This window comes from Cupressus sempervirens, chromosome 8 (assembly GCF_028749045.1).
Source record: "Cupressus sempervirens isolate cs-2001-9-10 chromosome 8, ASM2874904v1, whole genome shotgun sequence".
Lineage (NCBI taxonomy): Eukaryota > Viridiplantae > Streptophyta > Pinopsida > Cupressales > Cupressaceae > Cupressus > Cupressus sempervirens.
The window spans coordinates 122712209-122731314 of NC_143125.1; the positions used below are offsets into that span (position 1 = coordinate 122712209).

Here is a 19106-nt window from a genome sequence, read left to right on the forward strand (position 1 = left end):
GGGGTGATGGTGTGAGAACCTCACAACAAATCTGCCTTTACCAATAACTGGGCCTCTTCTAGTTCAGATCTGATATCAGAAAATTCAGTCCCTCTCCAAAATGTGATGCCCTAGCCCTAAATCAGAATTTCGGTTACCCAAATTTGCCCAAAATTGCCAAAATTCAGACCTTAAATCACATTGCCTCGTCACCAAATAAAATTGACAAAGCTGAAGAAGAAAATTGCAGCCCCTGGAGGAAAAATCAGACTTCAAAATTGTTGCCAATCTTGCAAAAATCAGGCCTTTTCCCCACAAATTCGACCTAGGGGAGAAATTGCCCAACTTGCCAAATTTCGGATCTGCTCCTCCAAATCGCCCTAGGGCAAAAATCGCCCATCCAAGGAGGAAAAAAATCACTGCCAATCAATGGAAAAATCAGATTTCACAAAATTGCCTTAGCTGGAAATTGGCCCAACCTGAAGAAAATCGCACATCCGATGAGGAGAGGAAGAATGAGGAAATAAGAGGGGGGAAGCCCCTCTCATACCAAACTTTTTGCCTCTCCAAGTGGGTCGACCTGCCTGGAGGAAAAACAAAATTAAGTTAGTCCCTTAATTAATGACCCAAATTTAAATGCAACATTAAAATTACTTAGCCTTATAGTTAAAGTGGCCCATTTAATTCCCATTTTTGATCAGATATTGCAAAATAGAAATAAGATAAGCCTAGGAGATGCCAAAATTTTCATTTAGCAACACTTTGACAATTAAAATATCATTAAAATCAAATCTAGCAAGCCAAAATCGATTTTCAATTCCAAATTACTAATTTCCTTTAACATTTCTAATATCCTCTAGGCTAAATTTCAACCAAATTAATGAGATTTTGCAATTTAATCCAATTTCAATTTTGCAATACAATTTCAAAATTTTTAACAAAATAAATCCTTTTCTTGGCGTCGAAATCCAAACTCCAATTTCAATTTCACTATCAAAATTTCTTTTCATCGAAAAAATTGAAGATTTTCCAAAATGACAAAATCTAAAAAATTTCATTTTGAAAATGCTCAAGCTTATAAAATTGTTTCAAATTTTTTAAAAAAAATCATCTAAGTCCAAAATTTGCAATTTTATCTTGCCAGATATCATTTTAACCATCAAAAAAAGGTTGACTTCTGTTTGGCCTAAGGACAAAATTAAATGTTCTGGAAAAAATCACGTTTCTCACCGAGTGAAAACAAATCAAATCCCTCTTTTGGCCCCAAGGTGTCCAAGGTGTAAAATTGACAAACACCTGCGGAAATTGCCAAGGCTTGCCTGAAAAAGGGGGTCCTCAAAATTTTTTGGGGCGATGATGTGAAAAGCTCACAACACGTTCCTTGTACCCCTTTCTTTCTTGTAGATGTTACTTCTATGCCTACTTTTGTATTTAGTCTCACATTATGTGCAATCTTCTTGTTGCACCGAAGATCCATCACCTTAGTCTGAACCAATTGATTTGAAGAAACCAAATTCACTACTGTTGGAAAGGAAATCGGTTTAGTGCCCCACTAAGGAATTACCTTTCCACTAATTTTTCTTGTGCTTTGTTTTATGGCGTGCATCCAATTCTCCCCAACTGCGTTACGGTCTTCTTTTGTTAGTGTACAACCTACTTGTGACACCATACAGTCTTTTGCTGGTTGCATGCAAACTTCTGTCTTTATTCTGTGTACAACTTGTCTCCTTCATTTTGCGTACAGATGTCATTCCTGCTACTCGTACGACCTACCTGTGTATGTATGACTTCCTGCATTTCCTTTGTACGATCTGCTTCCTCCATGCCCTCCATACGTCCACTTGTGTCCACACAACCTTTTTGTGTATGCCCATCTTGAGTACGACCAACCTCATCTGTGTATGACTATGTGTGGATTTCCACCAGTTGGGGTTTAGCTCTCGGCAATGCTCCTTCTACCGAGGAATGCAATGTCCGTAGGTCTGGCTTTGATCTGACTTACCTGAAATTTACCTTCATGGCAGTCTGAGGAGGATGATTCTTTTGAAGTATCTTTTAGAATTTGGTGTCTCAATTTTTTCCTCTGCTACCTACTCCAAATGTATGCATATGGAGCAAATATGCTATGGCTAGTTTGTAGGGTTCTGCTCTATTTTCTAGTATAAATGTTTTCCTATGTTCTTTCCAATAACAAGGCTATTGCATGATGAGGCATGTAAAACGCCTTATGTTTCAACTCCAAAAACTCCCTTAATCAATCTAAAAGAGGTTGGGCCTAGTTGCAAACTCTCCCCACATTCAGCCCATTCACTATTGGTAACATCCAAATGGCCATGTCGGATGTTCGGCTCCCACTACTGAATTTTGTTTTCACCAGGTCCACGATGCATCTCCACTCATTTGCTATAAATTTTTTTTTCAGTCCTTGATTGTTGCTCTCGCTTAAAATACTTCCCCACTCCAGCCTTGTTAGATCGCTTCTACACATCAATCCCAACCATTTTTTCTTTTCCTCCATTATCATTTTGGTTGGATGTTTTGCTAGATCCTGCCTTCGGTTGGGAATGCCAAATACCTTGTTTATCTCTTTTGCAGAATACGAAATGGTAAGGGTTTTATGAAAATATTGAATCATTGATTAATATCTTTTCTTATTATATCCAACAATCATTATTCTTAACACATACTGAAACTCTTTTAAATGAAAAATTGGTATCAAAATGATTTTATCTATCTCTACCTTACGCAATGCCTCCTTCAGCACATGGTTTTACTTTGCATTCTCCCACCATATTTTGCATTCACTTCTTACCGCACCTCCAAATGTGATACTAGCGGCCGTAATCTTTTCCACGCTCTTCCCTTTGTCCTTTTTAGCAGATGCCATTTTCCTCACCTATAATCCCTTGTCTTTTCTTGAATCAATAATTGTTCCTTTATTCGGATTCGCTATGCTTGTTTTTGCCATTTTAAAATTCCTTTTACCCACCTTAATTGTTTTTATATTTCCTCTGTTTTGATCACTATCTGCTTCGTGTTTTATAGTTCTTCATTGGCCAAACTTGGTACTCTTCCTTCTAATGTGTACGGTCACCCTTACAACCATCCACTCTTCCTTTTGTACTTCCTTTATTACTTATTCTTCCTTAGTTGCTAGCGTACGTATGCAATCTTGCTGTACAAAACTTTTTCTTTCCTTCTAGCTGTATGTCGTATGACATGCTCTTGTCCTTTCCTTATTGTACGCTTGCGAGCCGTACATTGTCTATCTGTATGCAGGCTTGTTTTTCCTATACCGCATCTATTTCATACGCTGGTCTATACTCTCCTTTTTCCATATGCCGTCTCTTCCGTACTTCTTACGACACGCGTGCTCCCTTCCTTTGCGTGTTATACAAGCCCTTCTGTGGTTGAAATGACTTTTATATTTGTTTTCCCTGTGATACTTCTTGTCACTGTCTTGCTTTCTTCTGCTTTGTTTGTTTGGTACGGGTTGATTTTATAATGCACATATGACCGCTTAATTTTTTCTTTATTTCCTTCTATATATTCCTTGTTTCCTCATATTACACTCTAGTTGAAAAACCTCATAATCCCCCATCTGCCAGTGGATCAATCAATTGAGGGAGTCTGTTTCATCTTCAAAACAATTTCCCGGTCGTAATATACTTCCTTCGTCCGACTCTACCCCTTCACCCTTGGCTCATTCTTCTCCTTCCCCTTCTAAGTTTGACGCCGACTCTTAGCTCACCATTTGACTTTTGAGGTCAATTGCATATTTTCATCTGCCCGCTTTGATGGAAAGTTTATTCTTTTTGCAGTTGGGATTTGCCTTGGTTGTAACCAACCATCCTCTCTCTAACAGTGTGTCATACCCTTTCTTTTGCATGGTGATCACTACAAAGTCTAGGAAGAATTGTTGTGTGCCGATAACTACTTTTGGTGCCATTAGTGTTGCAATGGGCTTGATTCCATGTTGATCCACTTCCACCAAATAGAGCATGGGTGGCCAAAGAGTTGGCTTTCCAAGAGCCTTCCAAGTTTCTTCAGGGAGGACATTAACACCTAAGCCTCCACCCACAATAGTATTTGTCAACTTGCATCCCATTATCTCCATTGCCACCACAACAGGTGTTCTTGCTACCCCTATAGTGAATAAGGTATTGGTGTCCTTCCCTACTTTTGCTTCCTTCTTCCCTTCCTCCTTGGATTTTTCTTCCTTAGGACTTTTGCCTTGTATTATAGCCATCCTTAGGTAAGGTAATGTTTTTGACCAATTGACAATCCTTACTAGTACGGTGACCTCTAATTCTTCTTGCATAATGTTATTGTCAGATACTGACATAAGGGTATGGGGTTTGGGGGTAGTCACTTGTCCTTCCTTTTCCATGGCATGTTGGACGTCTATCCTAGCTTCCTCAAACCTCTCTTTGTCTATGCCTACGTCAGGGTATGTGAATTTCTTGTCTTGCATCCTTGTGATGGCTAGGACTTAATTGGGTAGTTTTGAAACTTTTAGCATGTTCACGCTTTTCTACCTATGATAGTTGACATCCTTGTGGTTATCAGGTCCACACCACTTACAAAGCATTCCTTCATCTTGTACTCCACTTTGACAATCTTGAGCAAAATGCCCCCATTCATTGCACCTTTTGTATTCTATCATGGGATGCCCCCTGCTATCATATTGGATTAGGTTTCGAGGTGTATTGTTATTGCTCCCTCTTTTGTTATTCCGGTATCCACCCAATGACGCCTTCATGTTTGTGTTCTGTGGGGGTGTTGAAGGTTTAGTGGATGGTTCTCCTTGCATTAAAAATACCTGAATGCTCCATACTTTTATGTTATAAGGACAGTTCTTAATGGAGTTTCCTAACACCTGACATATATCAAAAAATGCTTTTCTTGAGCAGCTAGTTGTAGTGTGTCCTTTCTCATAGTCCGTACACCATAACTCCTTCCCCTCTTTTCGTTCTTCCTTGTTGGTCGCTATTTATTTCATCCTCCTCCTTATATCTTTTCTTAATACTTGGATTGTTTTAGACTCATCCACACTCTTTTCGGAACTCTCACCTTTGCTTCCATGCCTCCTTCCTTTTGAAGTTTTGCTTTTGCTTTCTATATCCATAGCACGAGTGGAGGCATCCGCAAAAGATGATAATAGTACTACTTTCATTTTCCTACGTAGGGACGACGTTAGTCCCTTAATAAACCATCTTTTCTCTAACCCTTCTGGTTTATTTTCTGTTTCCCAATCAATTCTTTCATCCTCCTACTATAGGCTCTTACAGATTCATTCTATCCTTGCCTTGTATTGTATATTTCTGTTACTATCTTGTCATTGTCTCTTAAGAGTCTAAATTCTTCTTCAAAGGCTATGTGAAGATCCTCCCATGTAGCTTTCTTGTCGGTCTCCAAATCTTTATACTAGTAAATGACGATGCCCCTTAGGGTGGCCGGAAACGCCTTTAACCACTCGTCTGCATCGTTCTCTCCATTATCCTGCCACATGGTCATGCACATTTTACAATGTCGTGCTGGATCCTCAAATCCTTCTCTAGTGAATTTAGGAAGTTTTCTCTTGTCTATGGCCATCCTGGTTCTCCCACTCTTCCCTTAGGTGTTCCCTCCCAATGGAATAGTGTTCCCTTCTGACGGGATTACTCCTTGAGTGCTAGTTCCTACCGAGATAGTGTTCCCTCTTGATAGGATTACCTCTTGAGTACTTGGCCCATTTACTTCTCCTTCTCCCTATAGCTCTCCCTCTGTTGGACTAGAACTTTGTTCTTGGATAGGACGATGCTTTCCTTTTGCTAGGGTTTCTAGGTCAGTCCACCCCTCCTTCCTTCTTGGTTCTTCTGAGATTGCGAAATTAGCTATTCCACTTATAGTATTTTCAATCAAATTTTCTATTGTTTGGTTTAGCACTTGAGTTTGATTAATAGCCCTTGTGTGACAGCGACACCTTTCTTCTTGCTCCCTAGTACATAGGATCCGTCGTAGGACAATTTCCCCATCTGTTTCTTCTTTTGATACTGGCCTCAAGAATGTTTTTGGAATTAGGGCCATGAACTATTTTATTGCCTTGTTGTCCTCCTTTGATTTTCCCACTCCTGGAATTCATGTTTGCTTTCTGCAATTTATTAGAGTACTTGCTGCCTTCTCTGCTCCCTTTTTACTTCAGTTCTTTCTTCCTCCACTTGTACCAATTGTCTTGCTAGTAACCAAGGTATTTGTCCAAGGAGTTCGTACACTGCTAGTGGAACCGAAAGTTTATCCCATATCGTGCTCTCTAGAATCACTCTCTCTTAGTCTTCCCTTTGCATGTATTGGTCAACAAAAACTTCCCAAGCTACCACCAGATCTCGTGCCACTTGATCTTTCCTTGTTATTTCTTCCTCTTCCCTGTTACTGTTTGTGACTTGTACTTGTGGTAGGAATGGTCTGCCCATGACTCCATCCCGTTTATCATATGAACTCCAAGCTCGGACTTAGGCAACGATGCCAAAACGTAGAATGGTTATCGTAAGTATATTTTAAAGCATGAATTCAACCTTCCTAGCATCAACATAAGAAATTATTACCAATGATAAACATACCAAATATTGGTGAGGAAAAGTAGTATTCTTTATTGATTACCAAAAATAAGTAGTACATCATTCATGTTCCAATATTCTTAAATAGTGCTCGATTTGTTAGGGAGACCAATCAACACATCCTCTCACTACCTAACTACCCAAACCCATTACTATCTTTAATTATAGTATAGTTTTATTACGCCTTACATCCATCGTCTTGTGCTTTGCAGATTTAGCCAAGGGGAATCATAGATATTCTTAGTTGACTTATTGCTCCTTAGAGGCAATTGTGGGGACTGACTCCACTGGTCGGGCCTGCTATTGGTATGCATAGGCCCATGCTCGTCTAAGGTCAGTGGGGGTCGAGGTCGATTACTTCCCTCCTTTCCAGTATTTTTTGGATGCCGCTTTTCATTTCCTTCGTTCCCGATAGGAGTCGAATAGGCATGTTAGGATGGATATCTACAAGTACTATATTTTTACCACATGGGTCAACCAACTATAGGGAGGGGTGCATCGGGGTTGTAGCCAAGGATGAACTTCTATGTAGAGCAGTTAGTTGATATACAAAATGGGGTCATTGTGTCCTTCATACCTCTCTTGGCGTTGGACACACACTCCACATCTCCTTAGGCTCTTTCAGGGTGGGTTATCATTGACTCTGTAGTCAGACAAATCACCATATTGATAGGGAGGATGGGAGCTATTGGCTTTGTGACATGGGGGAGGCTAAGGTGGGGACACACTTGCGTTTCCATTGCCCCATTACTATGAGATTAGAGGGAGGTTTTGCTATCTATTCATAGGGTTCTAGTCTCTCTCATCCTTATCCAAGTACATTAATCAACAATGTCTTTCTCTTTATATTCAGGAGACTACAAAGGCTTCGAGACCACGCTTTACAGATTCAGTATCCCTCGAGGCAAACCATGAATCATCTCACACCTCCTTGTTGGTCTCTCTGGCTCAAGGTACCAAGAGGTCACTTGATCTTCCTATCTTTGGACACATCAAGTCCGTGAGGCCTCGAAGGAATTACACGCGGCAACAACTCTCCATTTCTAGTGGCTCTCAAAAATGACATAGGACTTCCTCTCGTCCTGGGCTATATCCTTCGGTTTTGGATTTCCTCTCTGCGGTGGGCAGCAGCTAGCTTGTGGATGGCTACTGCTTCCATCTCTTGTTGTACTTTGTTTTCCTTTTTCTGAGCACCTTTTGGTGTTCCCATTGTTGGTTAGTTTATCTTGTTGTGTTCTGGCAACCGCTTAGATCCTCTTTGTGCTCTCTTATTGGACATTAATAAATTTATCTTATCTTATTTTATCTTACCTCCAGCGTGTTAATGTGTGAATGCACTATGTATTGTTCACTGATTCACACCGAGGAGGGTGGGTCATGAATAGACTAGTTCCAGTTATCCTTGCTTTTTTGTATTAAAGAATCATTTGGATCAAGTATGATAAGGACTTCAGAAATCCACAACAAGACTGCTTTCTTGCATGTCTCCTCTCTCTAGTGATGGTTGTGTGGAGCATGAAAAAGATCAAGTATCCATTATGCCAATAGATTCTATTAGTGGCTAGATTTTGTTCTACAACATTTATATCTCAGTCTCTCCTACACTTGGTTCATAATTTACGCAATATGATAGCCTTAGATCCTATATCTGTTGATTCCATCCTTGCCTTGTTACAACCCAATCTACATACGACTCGCTTGCAGAACATCAGCCTGAGAATAACTCTTATTCTTTTTTAGTAAATTTCATTAAAAAGCTATGCCTACTAACAGTATGAATTTAGGAGTATTCGTCCGGTTTACTAACAACGAATTTTGAATATAATGACTGAAATTTGACAAACTGTATGATTTAGAGTGTGTGGGGGTGCATGCACATGTGTAAATGTACACGTACCCAAGGGAAAACAATCTGCTATACCAGTTTCTTTTACATACCCAAACCAGTTACTTAGTTTTGGAATTTGTGGCAATGAATTTACTTCTTTGTGTCTCTCTTTATGTATCATTTTGATGATAAAACTGTTATAAATAATCTTGACATTTGAGTCTAAACAGAACTCTTTAAATTTGTAGATAATTTTTTTCCAACTGGCACTTAACACTATATCATTATTATATATACAAATATAAAATTTCACAGATAGAGTTGCTAGAAATGAACTCAAAATTGGAGTCCAGAATTGCTTCATTTTTGAATTGATGTATAAACTTAGGTTAGAAATCATCCGTCCTTTTGGAATATATGGCAAAGGGTGTACTTTCATAAAAAACGATTGCAAATGAAAGTGGGATTGATATTAAGCTATTTCTGAGTAGTATGTTGAGATTTTCCTTTTTTCCTTTAAGTCGAGAAATATATCTTGGTTCAACAGGAAATTCAGGGGGTCCTCTAATTGATTCGTTTGGGCATGTCATTGGTGTGAACACTGCAACCTTCACTCGCAAAGGTTATCTTTACACTCACAGTCAAAATTAGTTTCCTATTTATCTTTCTTCATGATGGTTGCAACATGAGTCATATGTAGATGTTTGATTTTCTATTCAAAACAATGCAAGTTATTATATTCTGAAAAAACTAGAATTTATTATCCAGTTAAGGTTGAGCATTCATGTTTTATAGTCACTTAACTATCTTGATCATTTTCTCCATGCTTTGAAGGCACAACTTTGAATAAGTTAATGCTATAGGTAATGGATATGTAACATTTTCTATGTAAAAAGCTTTTCATTTTATTCATGCTAAGTTATTGAAATAACGCTGCCAATTGTCTAGTGTCTGGACTGGCTTTGGAATTTTTGAATTTCTTATTTAAATATCTGGAGTATTGAATTCTGTTTTGTGGTAACACAATGGAAAATAACTAAGAGCTAATTAAATGTTCACATTGCCAAAACCCTTGTATTAGGAGAGAATTATTCCAACCTTAAATTTTCAGTTGTATTAATAACAGCTAAAGATTGAAAAATGTGAATTAGTAGAAACTTGTGGTATATTATTAGGTTGATATTTTTATTTTTATGGTCATTTTACTACCTGGAATATTTTAATGCTCACAATATGATAACGATGTTTTGTCATTACTATCCATAAAATTGGGTTTTTACAGAGTCCAAGCCCTCTTACATCACAAAAGAAGCACTGAACATAATTGCTAGAATAATAAGAACAGAAAGAAACTAACAAAAATGATGTGAGCCTAACATGAAACATCATTCCATAAGGTAAAGCTAATTAAGGCAACTCAAAAAAATGGAATAATGATCAACTCACTGTAGCAAGAAGTAAAAATTTATTTTCATCCATAAATAAAACATCCCTTTCCATAACCTCATTTACAAAAGAAACTCACTTGGCAGAACTCACAAGATTTGAAGACAAGCACAAATCAGAAGGGGGCAATAAGAAATAAGAGAATATTTCCTTAGTTGCTAGCATCCTTTCCAAACTAGGACAGCCCAAGTTCGACTCCTTAGAAGCCTCTACCCGACCACTTGCTTTGTGTTGAAGCATTCCTCTTGAAGACAAGTGACCAATACCATCTAAAAGAGCTCAAACCTCCTTGACACAACATATCATGAACTTGGCCAACATTAGATTGAGGTTGTGAGGACACATCATCAAGAAGTCTTCATAAGTATTTTGTTGCAACCATGTACCCAATTTCAAAGGTAAAGTGATTGAATATAGAAGCTTCTTTTTAATGTCCACATTGACACAGAATCTTGCAAACAAAAAGCACTTGCTTGATTTTGTCATTGAATGATTCAATGATGAATCAACAGAGTTGAATTTCTCAATTAGGCTAGCAATGCCCACAAACGCTTATCCCAGTATTTCAAAGGCAATCCTAGAAGCCTTACCCAAACATTTACTTATTTAAAAGAATTCCATCCTTGAGTAGAAACCATCATTTGACGCATAACACTGCATGACCAAGGAACTGCACTTACCTAAGAGAATTCAATCACAATTGTTTGGAAATGAAAAGGAAAACAAGAAGAAACCTAAAAGCATGGCCAAGATAACAATTAGGCTACAAGTCTTCCTCTTTGAGCCCAAGCTTTGAAATCGTCAATATTGGGTCAAGCACTTAAAAACATTCCAAATAGGGAGTTCTTCAATTTGTTAGGGTCTCATTAACTAGGTAATTAGGGATATTGAGAACCATATTTTCCACACAACCCTGCACAACATTCACATCTTGGTTAAGAGTCATGAGTAGAATAGCTTCTTTATCTTATAAAATAGGAAAAAATGATGGTCAGATAAACCTTGCAGAGTCATTGATGTCAGATATGGCAGCAGATTGCATCAAAGAGGTCCTTTCCTCACTGAATCACACCTCAATACCTTCTTGTCCACTAGAAATTCATGCCTTAGCCACAACCAGATTGGTAGGTTAGATACAAACATTCTTAGACATTTCATGAGTGGACCCTACCATAAGAAGAAAAACTTGCATAAGGCAATAGGACTAGTCACAGAAAAGGAAAGGAGTAATTCCTCGTGAAGACCTCCCATTGAAGGTTCCAAAAAGCCTCTTGTGTATTAGATGTCACTGGAAAGTATCATAGAGCTTCATAATAAAGAAGATATACACCTTGCTCTTCGACAATTGCTCTAAGCTTCCACTCAAAAGTCCCAAAGGCTTTCAAAATCCCTCCTCATCCCATAATAGTCGATTCGTCCTTTAAAGCAAGTGCCCATCTCGATCCACATCTTCGTTGCTCTCTTCCTTGCTTGCAGCCTCTTGCAACTCCCTGCTCTTCTTCTGTTCATAAGTTATTTCTTTAATGAATTTTTATCCATGTTCATCATTAATAATCACAAGGAGACCTACAATTGATACAAGTTCCTCTTACTAATGGAGAGAAAACTGATACTCAATGTTGAATACTCTCAAACACAAATTTTATAAGTAATTGAAGCTTCTGCAGGGTAATATTAGTAATATATTTTTGTTTTTATGGATATTTCACACTTAATATTTTACTAAATATAATCACAATATTGACCATTTGCATGAATAATCATTTCTTCTATGAACTTTCACTTGTGTACATTGGTAATAATCACAAGGAAAAGGGTGTTGTAAAGAATGATATCTATATGAGGCAATGACCATTGAGATCCAGACAGTAAAAATTCAATGTAAAATATGTATAAAACCTCAATAGCGTTTTCATGCCTCTCCTAGTGGTGAGTTTCTTTTGTAGGGAACACAGAGATCAAGCATGTGTTCAAATTTCTTGATCACATGGTAAGGTGATTGCTATCAACTCCCTTGAAAAAACAATATTTAAGATATCCTTCCATAAGGATGGTTCTTGAGCTCTCTATCTAAAATTTTCAGGTTCAAAAGTTTACTTTATCCTAATATATCTTTGATGTAACTAGATATACTTTTGAATCCAATTGAACCGCTTTGGTTTCTCATGGTCATTGATATATACCTTTTTCCTTCCTTTCTTGATTTAAATAGGAAATTGGAAATAATTTTGTTAATGTATAGATTAGTAAAAACATAAATTTAGTGTATTTATAATTATTTATGTTATTATTGTTACATATGTTCAAATATTAAATGGAATCATATATATATAAAAATGGAATTGCAAAATGACAGGTTAATGTTAATGTTCGGTCATAATCATATATTGGGGGTGACTTTGAGTCACGCTCGATAGACGTGACTCCAGCATGAGTCACGCCTATCGGTCTAGACTCACTGTCTACCCTCCTTTATATTTATATAACATTGAACTTTGCTGGATAAAACAACGAACATAGAAATAATATAAGTCTTTAGTGATATTCAGCAAATTCAGTATTATATCATTCTCTCTGCATTCAGTAATAACATTTCAATATTATTTAATATTATATTGAAACTGATTCAAAAGTATTTACTTACAGTTTGATACTTTAACATGGTATCAGAGCAAGTTTAAAGAAGTGATCTTGATATCAGACTGAAATCAGATTTTTATATTTAAATATTTTTAAATATTTTAACATAAAATAAAAATGGTGAACGGTATGAGGCTGGAAGACAGATTAGAAGTTGATTCAGATTTTGTAGGCTGGAAATTACGATTGAAGCTTATACTGAAAGAACATGGTCTAAATAAGTTTATTGAAAATTTTGATCCACCACCTAAAGGAATTAATGAACTGGAAAAATGGGAGAGTGACAACAATAAAGCTATGAAACTTATTGTGGACAGTGTTAAAACTCATCTTCTACCTATAATTTTACAACTGCACACTGCACATGAGATGTACAATGCTCTTGGAAATATGTTTGAGATAAATAATGCTGTTCGCATAATCACATTAAAGGATAGAATCTCGAATATTAAAATGAATAAAGGAGAGAAAATTTCCTCTTTCTTAATGAGAATAACCGATCTTCGAAATCAACTTTCTTCCATAGGACACATCTGTGATGGAAAGGAGTTAACAATAATGGCTCTAAAAGGTCTTCCATCATCATGGGATACCTTCAGACAAGGGGTATGCTCTCGGTCAAAATTACCTAAATTTGAATGACTTAAAGCTGATTGTATATAAGAAGAGTGTATGCAAGTAGCTCGAGGTCAAAATGTTTCCTCCTCAAAAGAAGAGTTACAAGTTCTCTCCACTCAAGTAAATAAAAAGAAAAGAAAATTCAAAGGAAGGAAAAAGCACACTGATTTCTCCAAAATGCAATGTTATAGGTGTGATAAATTTGGACATCCAGCATCTAGATGTCCTGATAGAATTAAGCCACAAGTTTCTTTTGCAACCACTCAAAACTTTAATGGAAATTCTGAACACAATGCTTTCTATTCAGCACTCTCTAGTGAAGCATCACCCAGATCAAGTACTTGAATATTGGAGCCTCTCGACATATCATAGGTTTTAAAGGATAGTTAGACTCTCTACAAGAAGACTATGTTGATGAAGTAACCATTGGAGATGATACAAGCTACCCCGTAATGGGAATAGGAACATGTACTATTCATCTAAAATTAGGGAAAACAATTGAACTTACTAAGGTACTATATGTACTTGGCATAAAAAGAAACTTGCTTTCTATCTCTGCTCTTGAAGATGAAAGACTCAGAATTACATTAATGGAAGAAAAGGTCTTAGCTTGGCCTAAGAATTCTAACATAAAAAATGCATACAAAATTGGCTCTAGACATGGATGTCTTTATCGGATTAACTCTCTCTCTCATTCAGCTCTAATTCATGATTCTTTCAAAGAAAATAAAATCTGGCATAGGAGACTAGGTCATTTTCATTTTTGAGGATTACCTTCCATAGGAAAAATGGTAACAGGTATACCTAAACTTAATCCTTACCATGAAGGAACATGTAAAGGTTGTGCTCTAGGGAAGAATATTAAAACTACATTCCAAAATAGTCAAACTAAATCCAAAAATGTTCTAGAACTTATTCATTCAGACTTATGTGGTCATATGTCAGTTCCCTCTCTAGGAGGTTCCCTATATTATATCATATTTGTGGATGATTTCTCTAGGAAGACCTGGATCTATTTTCTTAAAAGTAAAGAATCTGAAGAAATCCTAACTAAATTTAAAGAGTTTAAAGCCCTTGTAGAAAACCTTTCTGGAAAGAGAATAAAAGTAGTAAGAACAGACAATGGTAAAGAGTACATTTCTGATATTTTTATAAATTATTGTAAAATTCTAGGGATCAAGAGGGAGTGTTCTGTTCCTTATAATTCCCAGTAGAATGGAGTAGCTGAGAGAAAGAATAGATCCATAGTTCATTCTGCTAAAGCAATGCTTCATGATCAAAATCTTGAAACTTTTCTTTGGGTTGAAGCTTCAAATACTGCTGTTTTCCTTCAAAATAGGTGTCCTCACTCTTATCTTGAATTCAAGACCCCTGAAGAGATATTTACTGGGAAGAAACCTGATCTTAAATTTCTGAAATTTTTTGGTTGCCTTGCCTATGTACATATTCCCAAAGAGAAGAGAACCAAACTAGAGCCCTCAAGAAAGAAAGGAATCTTTGTGGGTTATAGTGAAACTTCCGAATCTTATCGTATCTATATCCCTGGACAAAGAAATATTGAACTAAGTCGAGATGTAATATTTGATGAAGATTTGGCCTACAAAAGATCTAAAGAAGAAAATGAATTAAATTCAGAAGAAACCCTAGAACAAAATTTGATAATGAGAGGGAGTCTCTATGGAGGAAGATAAATCAATTGAACCCATGGACATTACTCACACCTCCGAGGAAAAGAAAAGACCACCATGGGCCAGAAAGCTAATTGAAGAAAACAATTCCATTCCCTCAGCTTTCATTAGGGAAAGAAAACATCCTAACATATACTCAAGTTACATTGCATTAATGAGTGAAATCTCCAAATCTAAACCATCTGATGTAAAAGAAGCTATAAAACATCAACATTGGAAAGATGCCATGACAGAAGAATATAACTCCATACTTAAAAATGATGTTTGGGATGTTGTTCCTAGACCCAAAAATAAATCAGTTGTCTCCTCAAAATGGCTATTTAAAATTAAACATACTATAGATGGAAGTATTGACAAGTACAAAGCAAGGTTTGTAGCAAGAGGATTTTCCCAAAAGGAAAGAATAGACTATGAGGAAACTTTTGCTCTAGTAGCCAGATATACCTCAGTCAAAACTGTTTTAGCCATTGCTGCATCCAAGTGATGGAAAATTCATCAAATGGATGTAAAGACTACATTTTTGAATGGTGTTATAGAAGAGGAAGTTTATCTTGAACAACTAGAATGATTTGAAGTACACAATAAAGAAACTCATGTATGCAAATTAAAAAAGGCATTATATGGATTGAAACAAGCTCCCCGAGCTTGGTATGAATGGATAGATCAGCATCTAACTAAACTTGATTTCTCTAAAAACATTGTAGATCCAAATCTATATTACAAGGTAATACAGGGGGATATGTTAATCATGGTTCTATATGTTGGTGATCTTTTGATTATAGGAGAAGATCATCTAATTGAAAAATGTAAACAAGATCTCATATCTGAATTTGAAATGAAAGATCTAGGAATACTACACTAATTCTTGGGACTAGAAGTATGGCAGCATTCTAAAGGAATCTTCTTAAATCAAGGGAAGTATACTCTAGATCTTCTCAACAGATTTGGCATGTTGGACTGCAAGGCAATGAAAACTCCTATGGAAACAAACCTCCAGAAACTAAAAGAAGCAACTGAAGATTCTGAAAGTGTTGATCCTACTCTATATCGACAGATAATTGGTTCTTTAATGTATTTGGTAAACACAAGACCTGACATCTGTTATGTTGTAAACGTTCTCGATCAATTCATGTGCAAACCTAAACAAACTCATTTAGTAGCAGCAAAACACATTCTCAGATATCTCAGTGGTACAATTGGATATGGTCTCAAATACACTAAAACTGAACTAAATCTAAGAGGATATATAGATTCTGATTGGGTAGGAAATTTAGAGAATTGTAAGAGCACTCTAGGATGTTGTTTTACCTTGAGTTCAGCAATGATATCCTAGTTTAGTTCGAAGCAGTCTTCAGGAGCACAGAGTTCTATAGAAGCCGAGTACATAGCTGCATCTGTGGGAGCAAGAGAAGCTGTATGGTTGAGGAAACTTCTATTTGGATTATATGGGAAGCCACTTCCACCTACTGCTATTTATTGTGATAACCAGAGTTGTATCAAGCTATCTCTTAATCTAGTGTTTCATAATAGATCAAAACATATTGAGATACCATACCACTATGTTCGAGACATGGTTGAGAAGGATGTAATCAAGTTGGAATATATTAGTATAGAGGATCAAGTTGCAGACACTCTTACCATACCACATGCTAAAACAAAAGTGGAGCATTTTCGTAAAGAACTTGGTATGATTGTAAAATCTGAGGAAATGTCTTAGAGAAATTGATTATTGTACATTTCATATATTATAAATTTATAACCTGTGTAATCATTAAGTGATGACTTCAAAATGATTTCACTTGTATCAGGAGAAGTTGTTGTAAAGTGACGTCCTTACAATAACTTGTAGCATGATTCAATTATGCGAAATTGTTTCATGTAAAGGCTTTATCTTATAAATCAACAACTAGGCAGTTGATATCATTAATTTGATTATCTACAAGTTGCTTGTATAGATATATTTTCAGTACTTGGTGTATATCTTGCCCTGATATTCTGATAGGCCATTACTCTCGAGAGCTTGGTGAATAATCTTATTATAGATATTCTGATAGACCAACTCTCATATGATGTCAAATATAAGTTGATGATATCATCTCATTGATGAATCAACCATATTTGATATTAAGAAGTCTTCTGATCAAAGACTTCTTCTGTGTATTTTCTTCTTACTAATCTAAGAGGGAGTGTTAATGTATAGATTAGTAAAAACATAAATTTAATGTATCTATAATTATTTATGTTATTATTGTTACATATGTTTAGATATTAAATGGAATCATAATATATATATATATATGCTGATTTAATTATAAACATATTTAATATATAGTGGAATCAATACACTTGCCGACTTAACTAATCGATGGCATAATAGAATGCAAAACGACAGGTTAATGTTAATGTTCGGTCATAATCATATATCGGGGGTGACTTTGAGTCATGCCCGATAGACGTGACTCCAGCATGAGTCACGCCTATTGGTCATGACTCACTGTCTGCCCTTCTTTATATTTATATAACATTGAATTTTGCTGGATAAAACAACACAGAAATAATATAAGTTTTCAGTGATATTCAGCGAATTCAGTATTATATCATTCTCTCTGCATTCAGTAATAACATTTCAATATTATTTAATATTATATTGAAACTGATTCAAAAGTATTTACTTACAGTCTGATACTTTAACAAATTTCCTATTGAAGAATAAAACACCAAACCTTGTATGCCCCATCTAGTCTGACAGTATGCTTGTGATATGACACATAAAGTTGCTATGAGTTTTGATTATATTATTTTTCCTAGCAGTTTCCAGTTTTCTGTAGTTTTCTTCTGACTCCTCTTTTTGAATATGCTTAATTTTTTACAATGAATTCAAATTTCAATCAATTCCATCTCATATGGTTGCTAAAATATGACATTAAAACAAAAAGTACAGGATTTCACAAACATTTCAGTTTTCCTTTAATTGATTTCATGTAATCTATTAAGAAGTTTTAATGAAAAAACTATGTACAACAAGGATGCAAGCTGACCACTTTATTACTCCCATTCATTGTCCTGTGCTATATTTTAATCATTCAAATACTGTCCCTAGGGTTTTGGAGGTACTTCTCGGCATCCCCCTGTTTCTCCTCCATTTCCAAAAAGCAATTTGATGCTACATAATTTTTAGTTTTACAGTTTTTAATTTAGGATCTTGTCTAGTATACAGTTTCCAATTTTGATACAGTAGAGAGATTGTGGGAACATTGGACACTAACTTTTCTATATAATTGTTTCAAGAAGCGTCTAAGTAATTCTCAGTTCCCTAGAGCTGTCATAGCCTAATATTATGTAAGATATAATCAGCTAGAAACACTTAGTAAAAAGGTTCTTTTCTTTTATGATGTTCATTAAAGCTCACGTTTATAAAAGAGAGGTTTCATTTACTTGTTATTAATAAAGTTATGCTGATTACAGGATCGGGAATATCTTCTGGAGTAAACTTTGCTATACCAGTTGACATGGTGCGGCAAAATGTGCCTTCCCTTATTGTTTATGGTGGTCTAGGCACTAATAGATATTGATTTCTCTATTCATGTGAATGTTTTTACACTTCTTAATTTATTGGCTCTAAATGCATTTTAACTTGAAAATGAAGCTGACCTGAGTTCGAAAATGTGATGTTTACAATGCTTTGAATTTGTCATTTCCCTCGATTTGATTCTATTTTACAATATCAGATTTTGTTAAAACTGTTATAATTCTTTCTTTTAACTACTAGTGAATAGTAATTGAGAGCATATGATGTCCAATATCCAACACTCGGACATGTGGAAAAAATCAGTTTAAAAACATTGGTGGAACTTAACACAAGTCTCCCTTCCACGCCAATAAGTACTCATAACCAGTTAAGTGTCATTTAAACCTAACACTATGGAGGACATGGCAAGTAAACAAGCTGAAAGATATTCTCCAACCACATCATCACAGCAACCAAAACAAAGCTTTTCCCCCATGTTTTCTGAAGTGCAGTTAAGAGAAAGAGGGAGGATACAGGAAAAGTCACGACTTCTGCCATGTTATCCTCAACCAACTTCATATCAATCTCACCACTCCACTGGTCTGCAAACAAAACTGAAGATTAAATTGCGCAACTTCTCTTAAACTAAAGATTAAATTACATTCATCAATTGCGTAATATGAGGGAATGAATGAATTACTAATCACAATCTTTTTCAATCTCAGAGGCATTCTAGAGAATACGGTTTTATCTATTGTATCTTCAATCAAATCAGCATCATATGAATGTGAGGGAAAGAGAGT

At 36.0% G+C, this 19106-nt stretch overlaps 1 protein-coding gene across 2 annotated transcripts in view; it reads left to right on the top strand.

The window, feature by feature from the left end:
• Window positions 1–18544, top strand: part of DEG5 (DEGP protease 5) — a 137825-nt gene extending 119281 nt beyond the window's left edge. The window contains exons 7-8 of one of the 2 annotated variants that reach the window (XM_089796957.1): window positions 8951–9025; window positions 18261–18544. In XM_089796957.1, coding sequence (XP_089653083.1) covers window positions 8951–9025; window positions 18261–18367 — 182 coding nt within the window. In that variant the 3' untranslated portion in view covers window positions 18368–18544. The remainder of the gene's footprint in view (window positions 1–8950; window positions 9026–18260) is intronic. The other variant, XM_089796958.1, reaches the window with a different exon arrangement.
• The last annotated feature ends 562 nt before the right edge of the window (window positions 18545–19106 follow it).